General features: G+C 43.7%; 1 protein-coding gene across 1 annotated transcript in view; it reads right to left on the bottom strand.

The window, feature by feature from the left end:
• cpsf1 (cleavage and polyadenylation specific factor 1) overlaps positions 1–20,745 on the bottom strand; it is a 119,849-nt gene that overhangs the window by 30,572 nt on the left and 68,532 nt on the right. Inside the window, exons 18-26 of the mRNA XM_041183754.1 lie at positions 17,035–17,145; positions 15,607–15,748; positions 14,774–14,952; positions 12,188–12,324; positions 10,945–11,122; positions 9,319–9,525; positions 8,407–8,496; positions 6,299–6,448; positions 3,315–3,467 (exon numbers count right to left, since the gene is read on the bottom strand). Of these exons, the coding sequence (XP_041039688.1) occupies positions 3,315–3,467; positions 6,299–6,448; positions 8,407–8,496; positions 9,319–9,525; positions 10,945–11,122; positions 12,188–12,324; positions 14,774–14,952; positions 15,607–15,748; positions 17,035–17,145 (1,347 nt within the window). The remainder of the gene's footprint in view (positions 1–3,314; positions 3,468–6,298; positions 6,449–8,406; positions 8,497–9,318; positions 9,526–10,944; positions 11,123–12,187; positions 12,325–14,773; positions 14,953–15,606; positions 15,749–17,034; positions 17,146–20,745) is intronic.

The following is a 20,745-nucleotide window of genomic DNA, read 5'->3' as shown; positions in this document are numbered from 1 at the left end:
CTACATCCTTCCTCAAGTAAGGGGACCAAAACTGTGCACAGTACTCCAGGTGCAGTCTCACCAATGCCTTGTACAGTTGCAACAACACTATCCTATTTTTATACTCTACTCCTTTAGCAATAAATGCCAAAATTCCGCTTGCCTTCCTTATTACCTGCTGTACCTGCAGACTAGCTTTCAGTGATTCTTGCACGAGGACACCCAGATTCCTCTGCACCGAAGTATTCTGAAGTTTCTCTCCATTTAAATAATAAATTGCCTTTTTATTCTTCCGCCCAAAATGGATAACCTCACACTTATCCACGTTAAACTCCATCTGCCAAATTTTGACCCATTCACCTAACCTGTCCATATCCATTTGTAAATTTCTTATTTCTTCATTGCAACTTACTTTTCCACCTATTTTAGTGTCATCTGCAAATTTAGCTATAGTACCTTCTATCCCTGAATCCAAGTCATTAATATAGATTGTAAATAGTTGGGGCCCAAGGACCGAACCCTGTGGCACCCCACTAGTTACAGCTTGCCACCCAGAAAAAGACCCATTCCTGACTCTCTGCTTTCTGTTGGTTAGCCAATCTACTATCCAAGCTAATATATTACCCCTAACTCCGTGTGAGCTTATCTTGTGTATTGTGGCACCTTATCAAAGGCCTCTGGAAGTCCAGATATACTACATCTACAGGATCCCCATTATCCACTTTGCTTGTCACATCTTCAAAGAACTCTAGCAAATTAGTCAAACACGATTTACTCTTCATAAAACCATGCTGACTCTGATGGATTGCATTTTGACTTTCCAAATACCCCATTACTACTTCCTTAATAATGGATTTCAACAATTTCCCAACGACAGATGGTCCATGGTTTCCTACTTTCTGCCTCCCCCCTTTTTGAATAAGGGCGTTATATTAGCATTTTTTCAATCCACTGGAACCTTTCCAGAATCCAGGGAATTTTGGAATATTATAGCCAATGTATCCACTATTTCCGCTGCCACTTCCTTTAAGACCCTGGGATGTAGGCCATCAGGTCCTGAGGAATTATCAGTCTTTAATCCCAATAGTTTGCTCAGTACTTTTTCTCTAGTGATGACAATTGTTCTAAGTTCCTCCTTCTCTATACCCTCTGCACTACCTGTTACTATTGGGGTGGTACCAGTGTCCTCCACTGAGAAAACAGGCAAAATATTGACTAAACATCTCTGCCATTTCTGCGTTCCCATTAACTCCCCAGTCTCATCCTCCAAGGGACCAACATTCACTTTAGCCACTCTCTTTCCTTTTGTCTACATGTAGAAACTTTTGCTATCAGTTTTTACATTTTGCGCTAGTTTTCTTTCATAATTTACCATTGCTTTTTTATTATTTTTTTGGTCACCCTTTAGTGATCTTTAAAAGTTTCCCAATCTTCCAGCCTGCCACTGACCTATGCAATTTGGTATGCCTTAATTTTTGCCTTTATATTACCTTTAACTTCCTTGCTTAGCCATGGATGCTTTTTCCCCCTCTTACCAACTTTCTTCCTCTTTGGAATATATTTTACTTGGGAGGAATTGAATATCTCCTTAAATATCTGCCACTGTTCATCAACTGTCCTACCTTGTAGTCTTCCTGCCCAGTCCACAAGGGCCAAATCTGCCCTCATACCTATGTAGTTACCTTTGCTTAACTCCAGAACACTAGTGTGGGACTCCAGTTTCTCACCCTCAAACTGAACTTGAAATTCTAGCATGCTATGATCACTCTTCCCTAGAGGATCCTTTACTATGAGATCATTAATTAATCCCATCTCATTACACAAAAACAAATCCAGAATAGCCTGCTCCCTGGTTGGTTCCACAACATATTGCTCCAAGAAACAATCTCTAATACACTCTATGAACTCTCCCTTGCCAATTTGAGTCATCCAGTCCGTATGAATATTAAAATCGCCCATGATTATTACCGTGCCTTTCTTACATGCTCCCAGTATTTCCTGGTTTATACTGTGCCCTACTGCTGAACTACTGTTTGGGGACCTATAGATTACTCCCACCAGGGACTTCTTTCCCTTGCTATTTCTTATTTCTACCCAGACTGCCTCTACGTCTTGCTCTCCAGTGCCTATATCATTCCTCATTATAGCACTGACCTCTTCCTTTACTAACAAAGCTACACCGACTCCTTTTCCTTCCTGCCTATCCTTCCGAAACACTGGGCAGAATTTTCTGCCTGTCGGGTGGGTGGGCTCAACCCAATCTCCAGCAGGCAGGGAACCGATCCCCGCCGGAGAAGCAGGCCCTGCCGCCGTTTTACGTGATGTCCAGCAGGAAGCGCTATGAGCTTCCTGTGCCGGGGGGGGTTCCCCAAAAGCGAGAGTGGGCTCTTTCATGCATGCGTACAAAAGAGCGCACATCTCCCTGAAGCAAAGTGCTACCTCAGCGAGACTGCTTACACTTTTAAAAATATGAATAGAAAAAAAAATTCCCTAACATGTCCCCCTCATGTGACAATGTCACATGAGATGGGACATGTTCCTAATTTACATAAGTTAATTGAACTTTTTAAAACCTGCATGAAACCTCATTCCGCCACTGGATGAGGTTTCATGTTTTCTCTATTTGCCGCCGGAGCTCCTGGCCGACCCACCAACCTTAAGGTTGGACGGGCAGGTCCTTTAATTGTATAATTGATCCTGTCAATGGCCTTAATTGGCCGTTGACAGGTCAGCGCCCCCGCCCTCCTGAAAATTTAAATGGGGCGGGATGATGTTGGGGGTTCTGCCCGACGTGATCCCGCGTCATTTTATGCGCCACCGAGCTGGCCCCGCCCCCTGCTCGCCAATGGCAAAGTTCTGCCCGCTCAGTACCCTTGGATAGTTAACTCCCCAACCTGTTCTCCCTGTAACCACGTCTCAGTCATCGCCACCAAATCATACCTATTTATCTCTATTTGCGCTGTTAACAGTTTTATTCTAAATGTTACGCGCATTCAGATTAGTAGCAAGTGTTTTAAAAGGAATACCAATGAAGCAGTGAACACATTATCTCCTAGTGTGTGAGAGAAACAACATCCCAAAGAGAGTTAACATTTATACAAATATGGAAAAAGTTTGTAAGCACCTGTCTCAGAATAAATCCATCCACTCGAACTGGACCTGGCTTAAAAACAGGCAGGCCTTTCTAGAGAGATGGAATCGGGGATCTCTGGTCCATACCAGGTAATGTCTTTACCCACAAGAACATCAGGGAGCTCTTAAATTATGTGAAAGGAAAAAAAACTTCTACTTAAAAAAGAGATTTTTTTCTATAGTGACAGTGCTTGGCTCCATACCTGTTTGTTGAAGTACAGGAAGCCCTTGGGACAGTTGACATTGTGGAAGGGTGCGAAGGATTCGATTGGTCCATCAACTGTCATGGGGTGCATACGCAACGCGCCTCGTGAAGTCATGAACAACCAATGTGGGGACGGGCCACAGATAAATACCTAGGACAGAGAAAGAGGAGATGTTAACAGTGCGTGGAAACTGGCACGGAGGCAGCACTCAAGAAGCTCGATGTCATAAACGAACAAACAGCCAATTTGAAGGGTACAACATCCACCACTGCCGCACAGTGGCAGCAGGGTGTAACATCTGCAAGACGCATTACAGCAACTCACCAAGGCTCCTTTGACAGCATCTTCCAAAACTATAATCTTTACCACCTAGAAGAACAAGCGCAGCAGGTGCATGGGAACCACGACTGCCACATGCAAGTTCTCCTCCAAGTCGTACATCATCCTGATTTGGAACTGTATCCGTCGCTGGGTCAAAATCCTGGAACCCCTCCCTCACAGCATTGCGGGTACTTTTTTCTAATTCGTTCATGGGATCTGAGTGATGCTGGTTAGGCCAGTATTTATTACCCATCCTTAATTGCCCTGGAGAAGATGGTGGTGAGCTGCCTTCTTGAACTGCTGCAAACCATGGGGTGTAGGTACATCCACAGTGCTGTTAGAGACGGAGCTCCAGGATATTGACCTAGCGACAGTGAAGGAACGGCGATATATTTCCAAGTCAGGATGGTGAGTGGCTTGGAGGGGAACTTCCAGGTGGGGGTGTTCCCATGTGTCTGCTGCCCTTGTCCTTCCAGATGGTGGTGTTCATGGGTTGAAAGGTGCTGTTGAAGGTGGCTTGGTGAATCCCTGCAGTGCATCTTGTAGATGGTACACACTGCTGCCATTGTGCATTGGTGGCGGAGGGAATGAACATTGTGGATGGGGTGTCAATCAAGCTGCCTGCTTTGCCCTGGATGGTGTCGAGCTTCTTGTGTGTTATTGGAGCTGCACTCATCCAGGCAAGTGGGGAGTATTCCATCACACCCCTGACTTGTGTCTAGTAGATGGTGGACAGGCTTTGGGGAGTCAGGAGGTAAGTTACTCACTGCAGGATTCCTAGCTTCTGACCTGCTCTTGTAGCCAGTATTTATATGGCGAGTCCAGTTCAGTTTCTGGTCAACGGTACCCCCTAGATGTTGATAGTGGGGTATTCAGAAACGCTAATGCCACTGAATGTCAAGGGGTGATTGTTATATTATCTCTTGTTGGAGATGGATCATTGCCTGGCATTTATGTGGCGCAAATGTTACTTGTCACTTGTCAGCCCAAGCCTGGATATTGTCCAGGTCTTGCTGCATTTGGATATGGACTGCTTCAGTACCTGAGGAGTCGCAAATGGTGCTGAACATTGTACAATCACCAGCAAACATCCCCACTTCTGACCTTATGATGGAAGGAAGGTCATTGATCAAGCAGCTGAAGATGGTTGGGCTGAGGACACTACCCTGAGGAACTCCTGCAGTGATGTCCTGGAGCTGAGATGACTGACCTCCAACAATTACAAACATCTTCCTTTGTGCTGGGTATGACTCCAACCAGCAGAGAGTTTTCCCTGATGCCCATTGGCTCCAGTTTTGCTAGGGCTCCTTGATGCCACACCCGGTCAAATGCTGCCTTGATGTCAGGGGCAGTCACTCTCCCCTCACCTCGGGAGTTCAGCTCTTTTGTCCATGTTTGAACCAAGGCTGTAATGAGACTGCAGCATGGGGAAGACTGTGGTGTAATGACAATGTCACTGGACTAGTATTCCAGAGGACCAGGTTAATGCTTTAGGGACACAGGTTCAAATCCCACCATGTCAGTTGGTGGAATTTAAGCTGAATTAATAAATCTGGAATTGAAAGCTAGTCTCAGTAATGGTGATCATGAAATCATCAATGATTGTCGTAAAAACCAATCTGGGGAGGAAATCTGCCATCCTTACCTGGTCTGGCCTACTTTATGACTCCAGGCCTATGTGGTTGACTCCCAACTACCCTGTAAAATGGTGTGGCAAGCCACTCAGTTCAAGGGTGATTAGGGATGGGCAACAAATGTTGGCCTTGGTAGTGATGCACACCATCCCATGAAAGAATAAATAGATAAGTGCAAGGCAGCAGCTTACCACCACCTCCTCAAGGGATATTAGGGGTAGACAGTAAAAATATCCTTGTCAGTGATGCTCAAGTGTCAGGAATGATTTTTTAAAAAGTGCATATATCCTATTAGGCAAAAAGCACGATGGAAATTTGAACAAGGATCAACTTAGGTCAGAACAATCTAAATTTCTCATCATGTTGCTATTAGTTCCTTGGTGCAAGTTTCCATATCCAGCAATCTGGAATCGATAATGCTCAGCAGGTCAGGCAGCAGGGAAATATTATCGACTTACATCCTCTTGCCAGATGCTGAGATGCTGCCTGAATCTGTGATCAAGTTTGATCATGGAACCCGGGACTTTTGGGAATGTGTATTCCAACCTTGAACTGTGCAGCTGATTTACCTCCTCTCTCAAAAAGAAACAAGACTTTTGTCACAATGCTTGGCATGAGAATGTAAATGAATAATTTGCTTTTATGCAGATTCTTTCATGAGTCCAGGATATCCCAAAAGCGCTTTACAGTCAATTTGTGCACAGCAAAGTCCCACAGTCTGCCAAAGTGAGAACAAAGATGTTTTTCTTTAAAGTGATGTTCGTTTAAGCATAAATATTGACTGGGACACTAGGGAGAATTCCCCTGCTCTTCTTAGTAGTGCTGTGGAATCTGTGCAGATGTACCTTCTAACTGCACTAACCCCAACAGCGTAGTGGGAGCTGGGGCAGACAATGCACCATCTACTTGGGTAGACTGAGAGATTTGTACATTATATTGTCATTAAGGTGTTATGCTATTGTTAAAAGAATTCTACACAAAAGATAAAGGAAAAATTACTCTAAACTATTCAAAAGTAGCCCTTACCCCCGAGTATCCAGAAATATCTTCAAAATAGCGGAAGCGAGCAACCCTTGCTTTCGGGATGATCTGTTCCTCTCCTGTAGCGTTCTCAACCTTCTTGTCCTTCTTGGACTGTTTGGCCTTCTTCTCTCTGAAGTTTATATTATGTGGCACCTGGAGAGGGAAGTTAAGAGGAAAGACGTCACTTCAAGACATCGCTGATTACTAGGTGAGAGCTGCCATCAGGACATGAGCTGCTTTACAATCTAGTGGATTCTTTGGTTCTGTGAGAGTTGATGACAGGGGGGATGAAAATAGAAAATGCTGCAAACACATGACAAGTCAGGCAGCGTCTCTGGAGAGAGAAACGCGAGTTAACGTTTCAGGGTTGATGACCTTTCGTTAGAATATATAACTGAGTGAGATCATCAATGTACATCCAAAATCAGGTTATTATTTCATAGCATGCAGGAAAGTAGATTTCAAGGACACAAATGAAAAATATTGAAATTTTGAACAGTCATCAAGAAAAACTGGATTAACTAGCCAAGGAAGGTGAGAGTGAAAATCAATAGGGTTATTCAACATCACAGTCGGGACAGATTCTGTACCAGAGGATGAATTATGATGCAAGATAAGAAACTGTATTCAGCTGGCACCTTTCACATTCTCAGGACATTCCAGCCGGTTTCACAGCCAATGAATTCAGTGTGAAGTATAGATGCTGCTGTTACATGGGTAAATGTGGCAGCAAATGTGCACATAGCAAGATCCCACAACAGCAACAGGATAATTAACCAGTGTCACGACTCACTGGGGATAGTGCGCTGTAATATCAGCCCCACTGTTCCTCGAGCCACGACAAATGTGAAAAGTTTGACCAAACTACCAGATTGCCCCAATTCTACCGAACTGTTTAATTTAGGGTAACAGAATACGAGCACCAGGTTTGAAAATTTAACAAATAAACAACTGTTTATTGAACAAACTGTCGTTAACCAGTGGCAAAGAAATATGAACTGCTAATTTCTAACACTATAACTTAAACTCTACCCCCTTCTTAAATCCCTATACACACACATACAAGACACACAAAAACATGGATTTCAAAGGTGGGATAAAACAGTTCAATAGCACCAATTCCACAGTACAGGATTCGATTTTGATCAATGTCTTCCAAATTCCTTTCAGTTCTTTGTTGATGACACGAGGTGGTTTTCCAGCATTTTTGGTATTTAGTTTACTCGTTGTGCACTTGCCTTTCAATGTCTCTAACAGTGATTTTCCCCATTGCCTCTTGACAGGGGTTTTCAGAGAGAGAGAGAGAGCAGGTTAAAAGACCAGCTAATTATTATTGTGGAATTACTGGTATCTTACACACAGGAGAGGGAGGTTTTAGGTCTTTTCCTTTTCAGGCTAGGGGCTATTCTGCTGCACTGTTCTCACATAAAACCTGGTCACCTGGTCAGGAGCCAACTAAAACATTGTTGCCAGGCAGCTCCCTTGGTCCAGGACTCCTTTCTGGCACCATCCTGTCTTTCATGGCACACCCTGTTCCAAGCCTGTAACATTGTATATACCTCTCATCCTGTTCCAGTGGACATGTCTTTCAAACTGCAGCCCTTGTAATTTTAATCCACAGTCCAACAGAAAATAAAAAGATATGTTCCTTACGCCAGCTAATTAGATGAATAAAAGCAAAATACTGCAGATGCTGAAGATCTGAAACAAAAAGTATTGGAAAATTCAGCAGGGTCTGGCAGCATCACTGGAGAGAAAAACCAAGTTAATGTTTTGAGTTCAACATAACTTTACATCAGAACTGTTCCTAAGAAGAGTCATATTGGAAACGTTAACTGTTTCTCTCTCCACAGATGCTGCCTGACCTGCTGAGTTTTTCCAGCGCCTTTTGTAGTTAGATGAATAACTAATTACTCTTGATTTTGATAGTACTAGTTGAACCTGGCGCCAATAATCCATCAATGAGGGAAATTTTAAATAACAATTTAAATAATGGAATTTGTTGTGAAAAAATAAACCAACAGGCATGCATTTTATCCAGAAATGTTCATGTTCATGGCGATGTGTGCGAGGTATTTCAGGGTTGTTTTTCCTGTTGTGATGTTACGTACCTTTTTAAACCGAACCTTCAGATTATTCTGGCTTTGCTGTGCGTCATAGGGAAAGGCCTCGTAGATCAGAAGCTCCTGTTCCACGTGAACCTGCAGCAAACGCCAAAGAAAGTTAGTCATCTATTCATGGTGCCACTGTACTAAGAAGCGGGGGCTAATACCACCTTAGATCTACAAACATGGTGCTGTATCATTTTTATTTTTGTTACTGAGCAACTTTCCTATTTATTTTGAAACTTTCCTTCCCTTTTTGTTCTCTATAAGCTGTTAGGCATGAGACTAAAGAAAAAAGAGCCCAGGATAAAAGGAGAGAAAAAAAAAATAGCCAATGGAGATGTTTAAGTGACAGGAGAGATGGAATTTTAGCAAACACATGATCAAATGCAGGAAGAGAAACAATTGGCAATGAAGAAAGTTCTAGTGTGGCAACTAAAATCACGTTCAAGGGAAGAGCAGAACTTCCTCAGGATGGACATTCCTGAAGAGGAAGTGGCAATGAACTAACAGGTTCCTCTTACCTTCTTCACTTTCACTGCTATCTGTTTCCCTCTTTCTGTTTGGTCTGTCTTCCATTTAGTCACTCACCATTCTTTATTTCTCTCACCACCTCCTTTCCCCCAACCCTGTCCCTCTTCATAAGCTGTTCATCTCCTGGTTCTGATGGAAGGCCCGAACAGTTAACCCTACCTTCCCACCCGCCCTGCTCAGTATTTCCAGCACCCTTTGTTTTCAATTCAGATCTGCAGCATGTGCATTTTGTTTACATCCCCAATTTAGATTGGCAAGCTTAATACATTTCACAGAATTGAACCTTGATTTGTATAGTGAGTGTTGACAGGCTTCACATGGTCAGAACACGTGCAAAATATATAATAGCATTCATTTATTGCAGCGACACAAACTACTGCTTACCAGAAGGAAAGGTCTCGTCTGTCGATTGCCAAGCCCAACCAGCAAGACCTCTCTTACTGCCGGCATCTCTGTCAGGCGGGCAAATTCCTCCTTCTTTATCTCTCCCTGTGTCATGTGCTGACCAGAAGAGCTGTCCACCAACACACGCTGACCCACAGGGAAATTCTTCACCAGGAAAACCAAGCGCCAGTCAGGCAGTTGGTAGATCTGCACAGAAGCACAGGAAAGTTAAATTACAGCCACTAAAATGCTTTCAATGAGAAGAGGGCATTCAGGTCATCCAGTAATTCCATCCCATCTAATTAGCCTACTTGATCGATGACGCAGAGTAACAGCAGTGTACACTAACTACACGATGCACTGCAGCAACTCACCAAGGTTCTTTTAACAGCACCTATCAAACACACAACCTCTATCACCTAGATGGACAAGGGCAGCAGATACATGGGTAAACCACCACCGACAAGATCCCACCAAGTCACACACTGTCCTGACTTGGAAATATATCGCTGTTCCTTCATTGTCGTTTGGTCAAAATCCTGGAACTCCCTCTCTAACAACACTGTAGGTGTACCTACACCACATGGACTGCAGCGGCTCAAGAAGGCGTCTCACCACCACCTTCTCAAGGGCAATTAGGGATGGACAATAAATGCTGGCCTAGCCAGGGATTCCCACATCCCATGAACAAACTCAATTCTACTATGGTCAGTGATCCTTCTGAACTCTCTTCTCTTGCTGATACTCTACTGCAAAAAACTGTCTCATAAGTGGGAGGTGGTATCCCTCCGGAATTTGTGCTGGGACCATTGCTGTCCATCATCTACATGAATGGATAAACTTTTCAGAGATTTTCATTGAATAGGTGCTTTTCCTCTTTAAAAAGCTGGGTAGAGAAAAAGATCTCCGCTTTATGTTACAAAACTGGTGTCAGATGTGGTTCTATGATACCGCTGTCAGTGCTGCTCACCTGCCCTCTTACATTTGGAGGTTGATACCACAATTTCCAGCTCAGTAGCAGCAATTCACAAAGGCCACTTGCCCGATACATTGGGCAGGGAGTAATATCGAGCAGGTGGTGGAGAAGGCGGATGAAGAGGTACAAAATATTACAATATTAGGAATTCCAAAAAACACATGTTAAATTAACCCAAGCTCAATAAAACAATGGATATGAACTCCATTCTGGTACCAAGGTTAGGAATCGATACATGGAGTAATTCCACAAGGAAGTTTTGTTGGCATAGAGCCTGATTGGAGGAGAAAATGGTTGGGAGAATCACAGCTATCATGTTACATACCTACCTTCAACCCAGCGCAAGTAAAATGTGCAGGGCGATGGGAATAGAGCAAGAGAGGATGACAAATTAGATAGCACTGCTGAAAAGCAGGCACAGACATGGTGGGCCAAAAAGGCTCCCGTACTGTGTGATTCTAAAATTCACATCTAGCCTGACTCCACAACAGCAGTAAATCATCATATCATTGCCGCTAAAGTATCTTTCCTGATATTATAATAAAACAAAGGTAGGTTCAGCTTTTAACTACACTGTTACGAGACACGGGGTTTCATCCTGTCTCTTACACCACCCCAACTCAATCCTAGGCACAGATTGCAATGCTCACCTCCATGACACCGTTCTCCCTCACCAGCATGCACCAGTTCGTGGGCTCTATTTTTAGATGCGAGGTTTCTTTTTCAGCCATTGGCACAGAGGTACGGTTTGGCTCCTCTTTAGGAGGGCTGAACAATGCTGAGCCTGACTCTCCGTATAACATCTCCTCTTCATCATCCACTGTGGTACTGCAATAAAAGCAACAAAGATGTGACCGACAAGGAAGTGAATTGGCAACAGTGAACAATATAGCGTCTGAACCTCTTTCACACAGATAAATTAGATCTGATATAAAAATCAGGCTTTAGGGCTGAAAGGACAGTGCTCAAATTTACACCTGTTTGTGACCATCTCATATCCCCAGTCTAAAATAACACAGCCATTTCCTTGCTTTCTTCTGCTTGTAGTGTTGTTAACAGAAGCACACACACAGACAATAAACTTGGATTTTCAGTTCTAGCTGGTGGCTTGAAGTTGTCGCGCCATCAAGCCCCAACCCCACCAGGTCAGCATCGAGTTTGTTCATCTCATCCAGAGCAGCGGACACCATAATTAAGCTCTGTGGCACAGAGTTAGGAAGAAAGAGAATACACATGGCTAGAGTTATTAACCAGTCATGCCAGCTCCAGCTGGGGGCATCGAGCAAGGGCAGGGTCAGGCTCATTGGCAATGTCGCCATGGTCAGGGAGCTTGTCAACGCATTCAGCCTGGCCTCACATGCAAATTCTGGACGATAGCAGCTGTTGTGACCCTCACCATCACTATAGAAACAAAAGGAAATTTTATTTGGAGAAATGGGGGAAAAGAGGATAATGGGTAGAGAAAAAAAAAAGACTAATTTTGGAAAACTAATGGACTTGGGTATTGGAGGTAAAGTTTCGAAGTTTGCAGAGGACATAAAATCCAGAAATGAGGTAAACGAGGAGAACTGCAACAGACTTCAGGAGGTCAAAGACTGGCGAAATGCATAGACACATGGCAGGTGATATTTAACGCAGAGAAGCATGAAGTAATGCTATTGTGTGAGGAATAATGAGAACAGTATAAACTAAATAACAGGGCTGCAGGAAGAGGGGTCAGGGCGGTGGTGGGATGCAGTTCTACAAACATTAATCTTTGAAGGTGGCAGGATAAGTCAATAAGGCTGTTAAAAAAGTTTATGGGAAAATGGGCTTTACATATGGAGACAGTAAAAAGCACAGGTGATTCTAAGAATGTTCCCATGCTTTAGTGTTAAGATGAGTAGTCCTTACCTAATGTTGGTAATCATGGTTTCCAACTCTGACTGGCTCCCTTTCAAGGTGTCCTCCTTCACAACAGAGGCTCTGCTCTCAGTGGTAAACATTCCACTGATATCTCGGTATGCACAGAGGGCGATCACCTTTGACAGCTGGAAAAGATAGTTATACGTATTTAACTGTCAGTACATCCGGCTATCAGCCCAGTACAGTGTAGAGTCAGATTAGCGCAACCCTGGAGACTACAAATACGGGACAAGAGTGCTGCAACACAAACTGTAAAGGCACACCAGTGTTTCAACTCAATGTGTAAACACAAGACACATACAGAGCAGAAATCTGTATACTGACCACAGGCATGAGTAAATTCCACCCTTAAATTTCTTGCTATTTCCTCCCTCTACCCTGACTGGCTGATAGGACCTAGTGGAACCAAGTTGTCATCGATAATTTTGAACTTACCTGTTAAACAGCGGTAAATGATTCCACAGCAAAGGGGAAATCATAGGCAAGCCTGGTCCAATCCTCAGCATGTCAACCCACCCAACTGTGCTTGCAGCACGGGTCACCGGATAGCAAACAGGAGTCACAAACTCTGGCCAACTCTTCCTGCCTTAGAACGCGGACGGAGACCAACTGTGGTGCTCATGTTGCTGAGGTAAGATCATAGGCCATCTGACCCATTGTGCCTGTTCCATCTCTTTGGTAGATCAATCCAATTAGTCCCCTGCTCTTACCCCATTACCATGGAATTTTTTCATTTTGAAGTATGCATCTAATTCCCTTTTCAAATTTATTGAATCTGCTTCCCCAGTGCATTCCAGATCATAACAAATTGCTGCATAAAAATATTCTCATCCGTCCCCTGGTTCTTTTGCTTACTGTTTCTTCTAGTTGATGACCCACCCATAGTTAACTCAGCACAGACCAGAAGTTCACTTGGTACCTTCCTGTCCTAGATCAGCCAACCAGTCCTAATGTATCAAGTCTTCTACTCTTAACCTAATACTTTCCAGGTCTCAACTACCTCAAACTCCATACTTCCCTCAGTCCTTCCTTCCTCAGTGACTCACAAACAGCTACTGAAGCTCAAACTTTGGCATCATCCACTCACTACTTCTCGATTTACTCTTGTCTTTTCTCCTACATTCTTCAGTCTTGCCAGTGCTCTGCATTAGGACTGGTTGGTTGGTTGGTGGGGTGATGAAAAAGGCATACGAGACACTTGCCTTTATCAATTGAGGCATAGATTACAAAAGTAGGGAGGTCATGTTGGAGTTGCATAGAACCTTGGTGAGCCCACGGCTGGAGTACTGTGTGCAGTTCTGGTCACCACATTATAGGAAGGATGTGATTGCACTGGAGGGGATGCAGAGGAGATTCACCAGGATGTTGCCTGGGATGAAACAATAAAGTTATGAAGAGAGGTTGGATAGACTTGGCTTGTTTTCATTGGAGCAGAGAAGGTTGAGGGGCGACCTGATCGAGGTGTACAAGATTATGAGGGGCATGGACAGGGTGGATAGAGAGCAGCTGTTCCCCTTAGTTGAAGGGTCTGTCACGAGGGGACATAAGTCCAAGGTGAGGGGCAGGAGGTTTAGGGGGGATGTGAGGAAAAACGTTTTTACCCAGAGGGTGGTGACAGTCTGGAATGTGCTGCCTGGGAGGGTGGTGGAAGCAGATTGCCTCACATCCTTTAAAAAGTACCTGGATGAGCACTTGGCACGTCATAACATTCAAGGGTAAGTGGGATTAGGTAAGTAGGTCAGTGTTTCTCAAGTGTCGGTGCAGACTTGATGGGCCAAAGAGCCTCTTCTGCACTGAGAGATTCTGTGATAGACAGAAAAGATAGACTCTGTTCCTATTGATGGAGGGTCGAGAACCAGAACGCACAAATTTAAGGTGATTGCCAAAAGAACCAGAGGTGACATGATAAAGAACTTTATTTTAAAAACACATCGAGTGGCTAGGATCTGCAATGCACTGCCTGAAAGAGTGGTGGAGGCAGATTCAATTCTGGCTTTCAGAAAGAAATTGGCTAAGCACCCAAAGAGAAAAATTGCAGGGGTATGGGGAAGGGGCTGGAGAGTGGGGCTAGCTAAGTTGTTCTTGCAGAGAACTAACATGGACATAATGGGCCAATTGGCCGCCTCCTGTGCTGCAACCGTTCTATGGTTCTATATCATGAAGATGGTGGGGTGCATAAAACGGAGTTTGACAGAACATAAGAGAAAAATTCAAAAGCAGCACTGGTCACAGTAGCTTGTAACAACATAACGAGCAAAATAAGTCACACGATTTGTACTTTGTAGAAAATGCAAGAATGAAAAATGGCCAAGTGAAAGCAGTAAATGTGCAACTCACTTTCCCCTCTGAAATTATACGTCATTACATATTATCCGCTGCCAGGACCCAGCTGCAAGTTAACTTCATCGATGCTAGGGAATGGGGGTTGGAGAGTCAGTGTAAAAGCATTGTGTCCCATTCTCTGACCTGAAATCTCTTCCAGCACATTGCTCCGTCTGCTGGCAACACATGATCAGGGAATCTACTCACATCCCAACCTTCAGTAAGTTTTAATTATTGCGCAGGAATACATACCATGTGTATCTGAGGTTTCTGCATAGTCAGTCTATGGGTGTTTCCTCCATACGTATCACGCTTCAGTACAAACATTGTCACCTGACCTTCACCACTCATTATCACTACATAGGGATCGCACACTGCACAGTGCATAATTGGTGAGCCCAGATCCACAGGTATGAAATGCAGCTGGTTCACTGTGAGAACATAATATAAGTAGCACTCAGGAGAAGCAAAAATTACAAGGGCATGAGAATAGAGACAACTCCAACTACGCCACACAGCTAGGTGTACTTTTCTATTCTTTCATGAGATGTAAGCATCCTTTGCATTGTTTGTCCTCCCCAAATGCAGTACCACACACTTCTCAGCACTGAATCCCATCTATTAAACACCCATCAACCACTGGGCTTTGATTCCTGCCACTGACATCAATTCTGGGTCCAACTGCAACTTTTCCATGGGTCCCATGATCTTTAAATTTACTGATCAGCTGCTATGTAGGACTTCTCAAAAGCCTTGCTAAAGTCCATGTAGACTATACCCAAATACGCTATTCTCAAAAAATTTAATCAAGTGAGTCAGACATGCCCTTTCCTAAACAAATCTATTGCTGACTGTCTTTGATTAATTCTTGACCCTCTAAGTGAAAATTTATACCGCCTCAGAATTATTTCCAATAATTTGCCCACCACTGAAGTTAGGCTGGCTGGCCTGCAATTACTTGCGCTATCCCGCCCACCCTTTTCAAAAAGTGCTGCGATGAATGTAGCTAAAATAAAGTTAAAATTTGAACCTGAAGAGAAATGGCTGCATTTGCTGGATGCCTCCATAAAGTCCCCAATACTCACCGCCTTCCAATAACCGAATCCCCAAAGGAGAAACTTGCACAATGTATTTATTGTCTCCAATGTTTCCTGCAAAGATGGTTGGACCCTGTGTGGCAAAACCACTGGCATCCAGCTCCATGATTTCCTGACCAGTCTGCAGGATCTGCCATTTAGAGAGGGGGAAACATAAAACACAGAAGAATTACATACATATTCACTTCCACTGCAGTCTTTCACCAGGTTTTGGCTGCGACTCAGTGGGTGGCACTCTGAATTAGGAAGTTGTGGGTTCAATCCCCACTCTAGAGGCCTGATGTTAAAAGCTAGGTTGATATTCCAGTGCAGTACTGAGGGGATGTGTACTGTTGGAGGTATCGGCTTTCAGATGAGAAGCTAAGGCCCTGTCTTCCCTCCCAGATGAATGTAAAATATTCCACAGCACTATCTGAAGAAGAGTTTGCCTAGTGTCCTGGGCACCATTAGTCCCTCGCCCAACATCACTAAAATTTATCTGGGTAATTTATTGCATGGCTGTTCACAGGACTTGCTGTGTAAAACTTTATGTTATTCTTTCATGAGATGTGGGAGTTGTTGGCAAGTCCGACATTTGTTGCCAAGCCCTAATTGCTCTTAAGGTGAGCCATATTCTTGAACTGCCGCAGGCCACGTGGTGCCAGTATACCCACAGTGCTGCTACGAAGGGAGTTCCAGGATTTTGAACAAGCGATAGTGAAGGAACAGTGATATAGTTCCAGGTCAGGATGGTGTGCGGCTTGGAGGGGAACTTGCAGGTGGTGCTGTTTCTATGCATCTGCTGCCCTTGTTCTTCTAGGTGGTAGAGGTCGCAGGTTTGGAAGGTGTTGTTGAAGAAACTTGGTGAGTGGCTGAATTTATCTTGTAGATGGTACACTGCTGCCACTGTAAATCTGTGGTGGAGGGAGTGAATGTTGAAGGGGGTAAATGTGTCCAATCAAGCAGGCTCATTTGTCCTGGATGGTGTCAAGCTTCTTATGTGCTGTGGGAGTTGCACTCACCCAGGCAAGTGTAGAGCATTCCAACACATTCCTGACTCGTGCCTTGTAGACAGTAGACAGGTTTTGGGGAGTTAGGAGGCAAGTTACTTGCTGCAGAATTGCTAGCCAAGTGTTTTTTCCTGTTTTATAACAAGTACTACAATTTTTCATTGTCTTAAAGGGCTTTGGGGTACTTTGAGGTCATGAAAGGTGTCTATACAAATGCAAATTCTTTTTTCAATAATAGACGGTTAATTCCCAGAGAACAATAATAAGTTAGTTACTGTGATGTTCAAAAAAAACTGAACCCAAAAATATCTCTCTGTATTTAATTACTATAAATGGAAATCCAGACGTGCACAAGAACAAAATGTTATTCCTGGACCATTTTGAGGGAGGAAAGGAACTTGAAGATCATTCAGAAAACAACACCCACCATGGTTGAGTCTTCTCGACTTAAAATGAGGAAACCGTGCTTTTTCACATCTTCTTCTGGGGCAACCTCTTTGGATTCCTTCTCTGCCTTCTCTCCATCACCAGTCTGCTCCTAAGCAATAAAGTAGGGAGTTGAAGATCAGGAAAGATTTAAAAAAAACATATACAGAACAATTTGCGTAGACAAGAGGTGGGAGTTCTCCCAGTGTCCTGACAAACAATTTCTCAGCCAACAGCACAACACAGATGAGCTGGCCATACACTTCATTGCAGCCCTATGACCTGACTGTGCATGGGCCAGATGCTCCACTTGCCTAGCTAACAAGGGTGATTCCACTTCAAAAATAATTACTTAGCTTTGCATGTCCTGGTCGGGAGATGGTGACGTAGTGGTAATGTCACTGGACTAGTAACCTCTAGGCCCAGTTTAATGCTCTGGGGACAGGGGTTTAAATCCCACCATGGCAGCTGGTGCAAAGCCAATTAATAAATCTGGAATATATAGCTATTCCCTGTAATGGTAACCATGACAACCATCATCAATTGTTGTTAAAAATCCATCTGGTTCCCTAATGTCCTTTAGGGAAGGAAATCTGTCATCCTTACCTGATCTGGCTTACATGTGACTCCGGACCCACAGCAATGTGGTTGACTTTTAACTGTCCTCTGCTGTAGCTTAGCAAGCCACTCAGTTCAAGGGCAACCCAAAGATGGACAAAAATTGCTGGCCTTGCCAGCGACGCCTACATGCCATGGGACAATAAAAAAAAGGACTTGAAAGGTGTCATTTAATGCAAGCTTTCCTTGAAACCAATTTTGCCAAACAGTTTTGACAGCAGATTGCACTATCGTAACCATTACAAATTTCAGGCCTTCTGCAGGCATTCACTCAGCTTCAGTTTTACTGGTCCCTAGAATCTGTTCTCAAAGTAAACAGGATCATGCTGACACATCGAGGCTGGATGTTTCGCAGGGAAGGTTAAATGGCCCTCAACGACAATAAATTTGAGACAAAATTAGTTGTCACTTGGAAAAATATGAGTTAATAAATCATAGCCCAGATCTGGCTAACTGGGATGACGTAATGGAGAGTGTTGGTGAGGGTAGTGCAGTTGATGCTGTGTAGAGCGACTTTCAGAAGGCGTTTGCTAAAGTACCACACAATAGACCTGCCAGCAAAATTGAAGCCAACATTCAAGGGATTAAAGGAGCACTGACATTCAAGAAACAGTTCATCTGTACATGCCTTCCCCAAGACTCTGGATGCTTTGTGGGAATTGTAAATCATTGGGATCTGAATTCAAGTTAAAGCAGCATTTTAATATTAATAAGGAAAAGAGTAGGATGGAAGAGGAGCCAAAGACAGACAGCAGCATCTAAAAGAGCAGAAGAGAGACAGCTATCCAATCTGTGGCTCCAGGGCAGCCTGAATGCATTCAGAGAAAAATCAAATTGTGACGTCACAGGAAAACAAGCAGTTGAGTATGTTTCTTTCATCTTTCAAAACTCAGGTAATTTTAGTAACCGTAAGGATTTATTCAGATTCATAGACGTTTACAGCACAGAAGGCCATTCGGCCCATCATGTCTGCACCAGTCAACAAAGATATGACTACACTAATCCCATTTTCCAGTGCTTGGCCCAGTTCCAGTATAACCTCCCTGCTCTTGTATTCTATGCCATGACTAATAAAGGCAAGTATCCCATATGCCTTCTTAACCACCTTATCTACCTGCCCTGCTACTTTCAGGGATCTGTGGATATGCACACCGAGGTCCCTCTGATCTTCAGTACTTTCCACGGTCCTACCATTCATAATGTAATCCCTGCTTTGTTAGCCCTCCCCAAGTGCATTACCTCACACTTATCCGGGTTGAATTTCATTTGCCACTGCTCTGCCCACCTGGCCAGTCCATTGATACCCTCCAGCATTTTATGGCTATCCTCCTCACTGTTTACCACCCTACCAATTTTTGTGTCAGGGCCCCAGCACCAAGCCCTGCAGACCCCCAATGGAAACAGACTTCCAGTCACAGAAACATCCCTCTACCATCACCCTCTGCTTCCTGCCTCTCAGCCAATTTTGGATCCAATGTGTCACTTTGCCTTGGATCCCATGGGCTCTTACTTTCCTGACCAGTCTGACAGGAGGAACCTTATTAAAAGACTTGCTAAGTCCATGTAGACCACATCAAATGCATTACCCTCATCAACACTCCTGGTTACCTCCTCAAAAAATTCAATCAATGGGACAACGTTACCAGTCCTCAGGTACATCACCTGTGACCATTAAAATTTACTGCCAGGGCCCCTGATATCTCTTCCCTTGCCTCCCTCAACAACTGGGATACAACTCATCTGGGCCTGTGGATTTATCTACTTTTAAGGCTGCTAAACCTGCTAGTACCTTCTCTCTTTCTATGTTAATTTCCTTAATATTTCACAGTCTTCCACCCTGATGTCTATACCTGCGTCGTCCTTTTCCATTGTGAAGACCGACGCAAAGTATTCATTGAGGACTGTACCCACATCTTCCGGGTCCACACAGATTACCTCTATGGTCCCTAATTGGCCCTACTCTTTCCCTAGTTATTCTCTTATTCTTTATATATTTGAAAAACCCCTTTGGATTTTCCTTTATTCTACCCACCAATGCTTTCTCATGCACTCTCTTAGCTTTCCTAATTTCTCCCCTGCACATTTTATACCCCTCCAGGGGCTCTGCCATATTGAGCCTTTGGTATCTGCCATAAACTTCTCTTTTTATCTTAATCCTAACCTTTATGTCCCTTGACGTCCAGGGTTCTCCGGACTTTGTCCCCCACTTTGTCTTTATGGAAACATATTTGCCCTGTACTGTCGCTATTTCTTCCTTGAATGCCTCTCACTGCTCTGACACAGTTTTATCTGCAAGTAGCTGCTCCCAGTACACTGGGGCCAAATCGTATCTCTTCTTAGTAAAATTAGCCTTTCTCCAGTTTAGAACTTTTATTCCCAGCCCATCCTTATCCTTTTCCAAAACTATCTGAGTTATGGTCACTATCTCTAAAATGCTCCCCCACTGATACGCCTTCCACCTGCCTGGGCTCATTTCCAAATATTAGGTCCAGAACTGCCCCCTCCCTTGTTGGGCTTTCTATGTACTGGCTAAAAAAGTTCTCCTGGATGCAATTTAAGAATTTTCCTCCCTCCCTACCTTGCACATTAAAACTATCCCAGTTAATGTTTGGGTAGTTAAAATCCCCATCTAATACAGCCTTATTATCCTTACATGTTTGATGCTCTATCTCTCCCTGACTGTTTGGGGTGGGGGCCTATAGTACATATCCAACAGCGTGTTTGCCCTTTTTGTATTTTTTACTTCTACCCATATGGCCTCATTTGATGGAACTTCCGAGATATCATCCCTCCTTACTGCAATAATTGATTCCTTGATCAATATTGCGATCCCCCTCTGCTTCCATCCCTCTCTTTATCTCATCAGAATACCCTATAACCAGGAATGTTGAGCTGCCAATCCTACCCTTCTACTAGCCAAATCTCAGTCATAGCTGTGATATCATACTTCCACATGCCTATCTGTCCCCTCAGCTCGTCTGTCTTATTCCTCAGGCTCCTTGCATTAAAATATATTACATTTCACTTCTTTCTTATCTAGCCTATGTTTCCTCTACCTTCTAGGCTCACTTACTAGTGTTTTAACCTCTAATTC

The sequence above is a fragment of the Carcharodon carcharias genome, chromosome 3, assembly GCF_017639515.1.
Source record: "Carcharodon carcharias isolate sCarCar2 chromosome 3, sCarCar2.pri, whole genome shotgun sequence".
Classification (NCBI taxonomy): domain Eukaryota; kingdom Metazoa; phylum Chordata; class Chondrichthyes; order Lamniformes; family Lamnidae; genus Carcharodon; species Carcharodon carcharias.
Note: the sequence above shows the minus strand (reverse complement) of the source record. Positions and strands in the feature narration are given on the sequence as shown.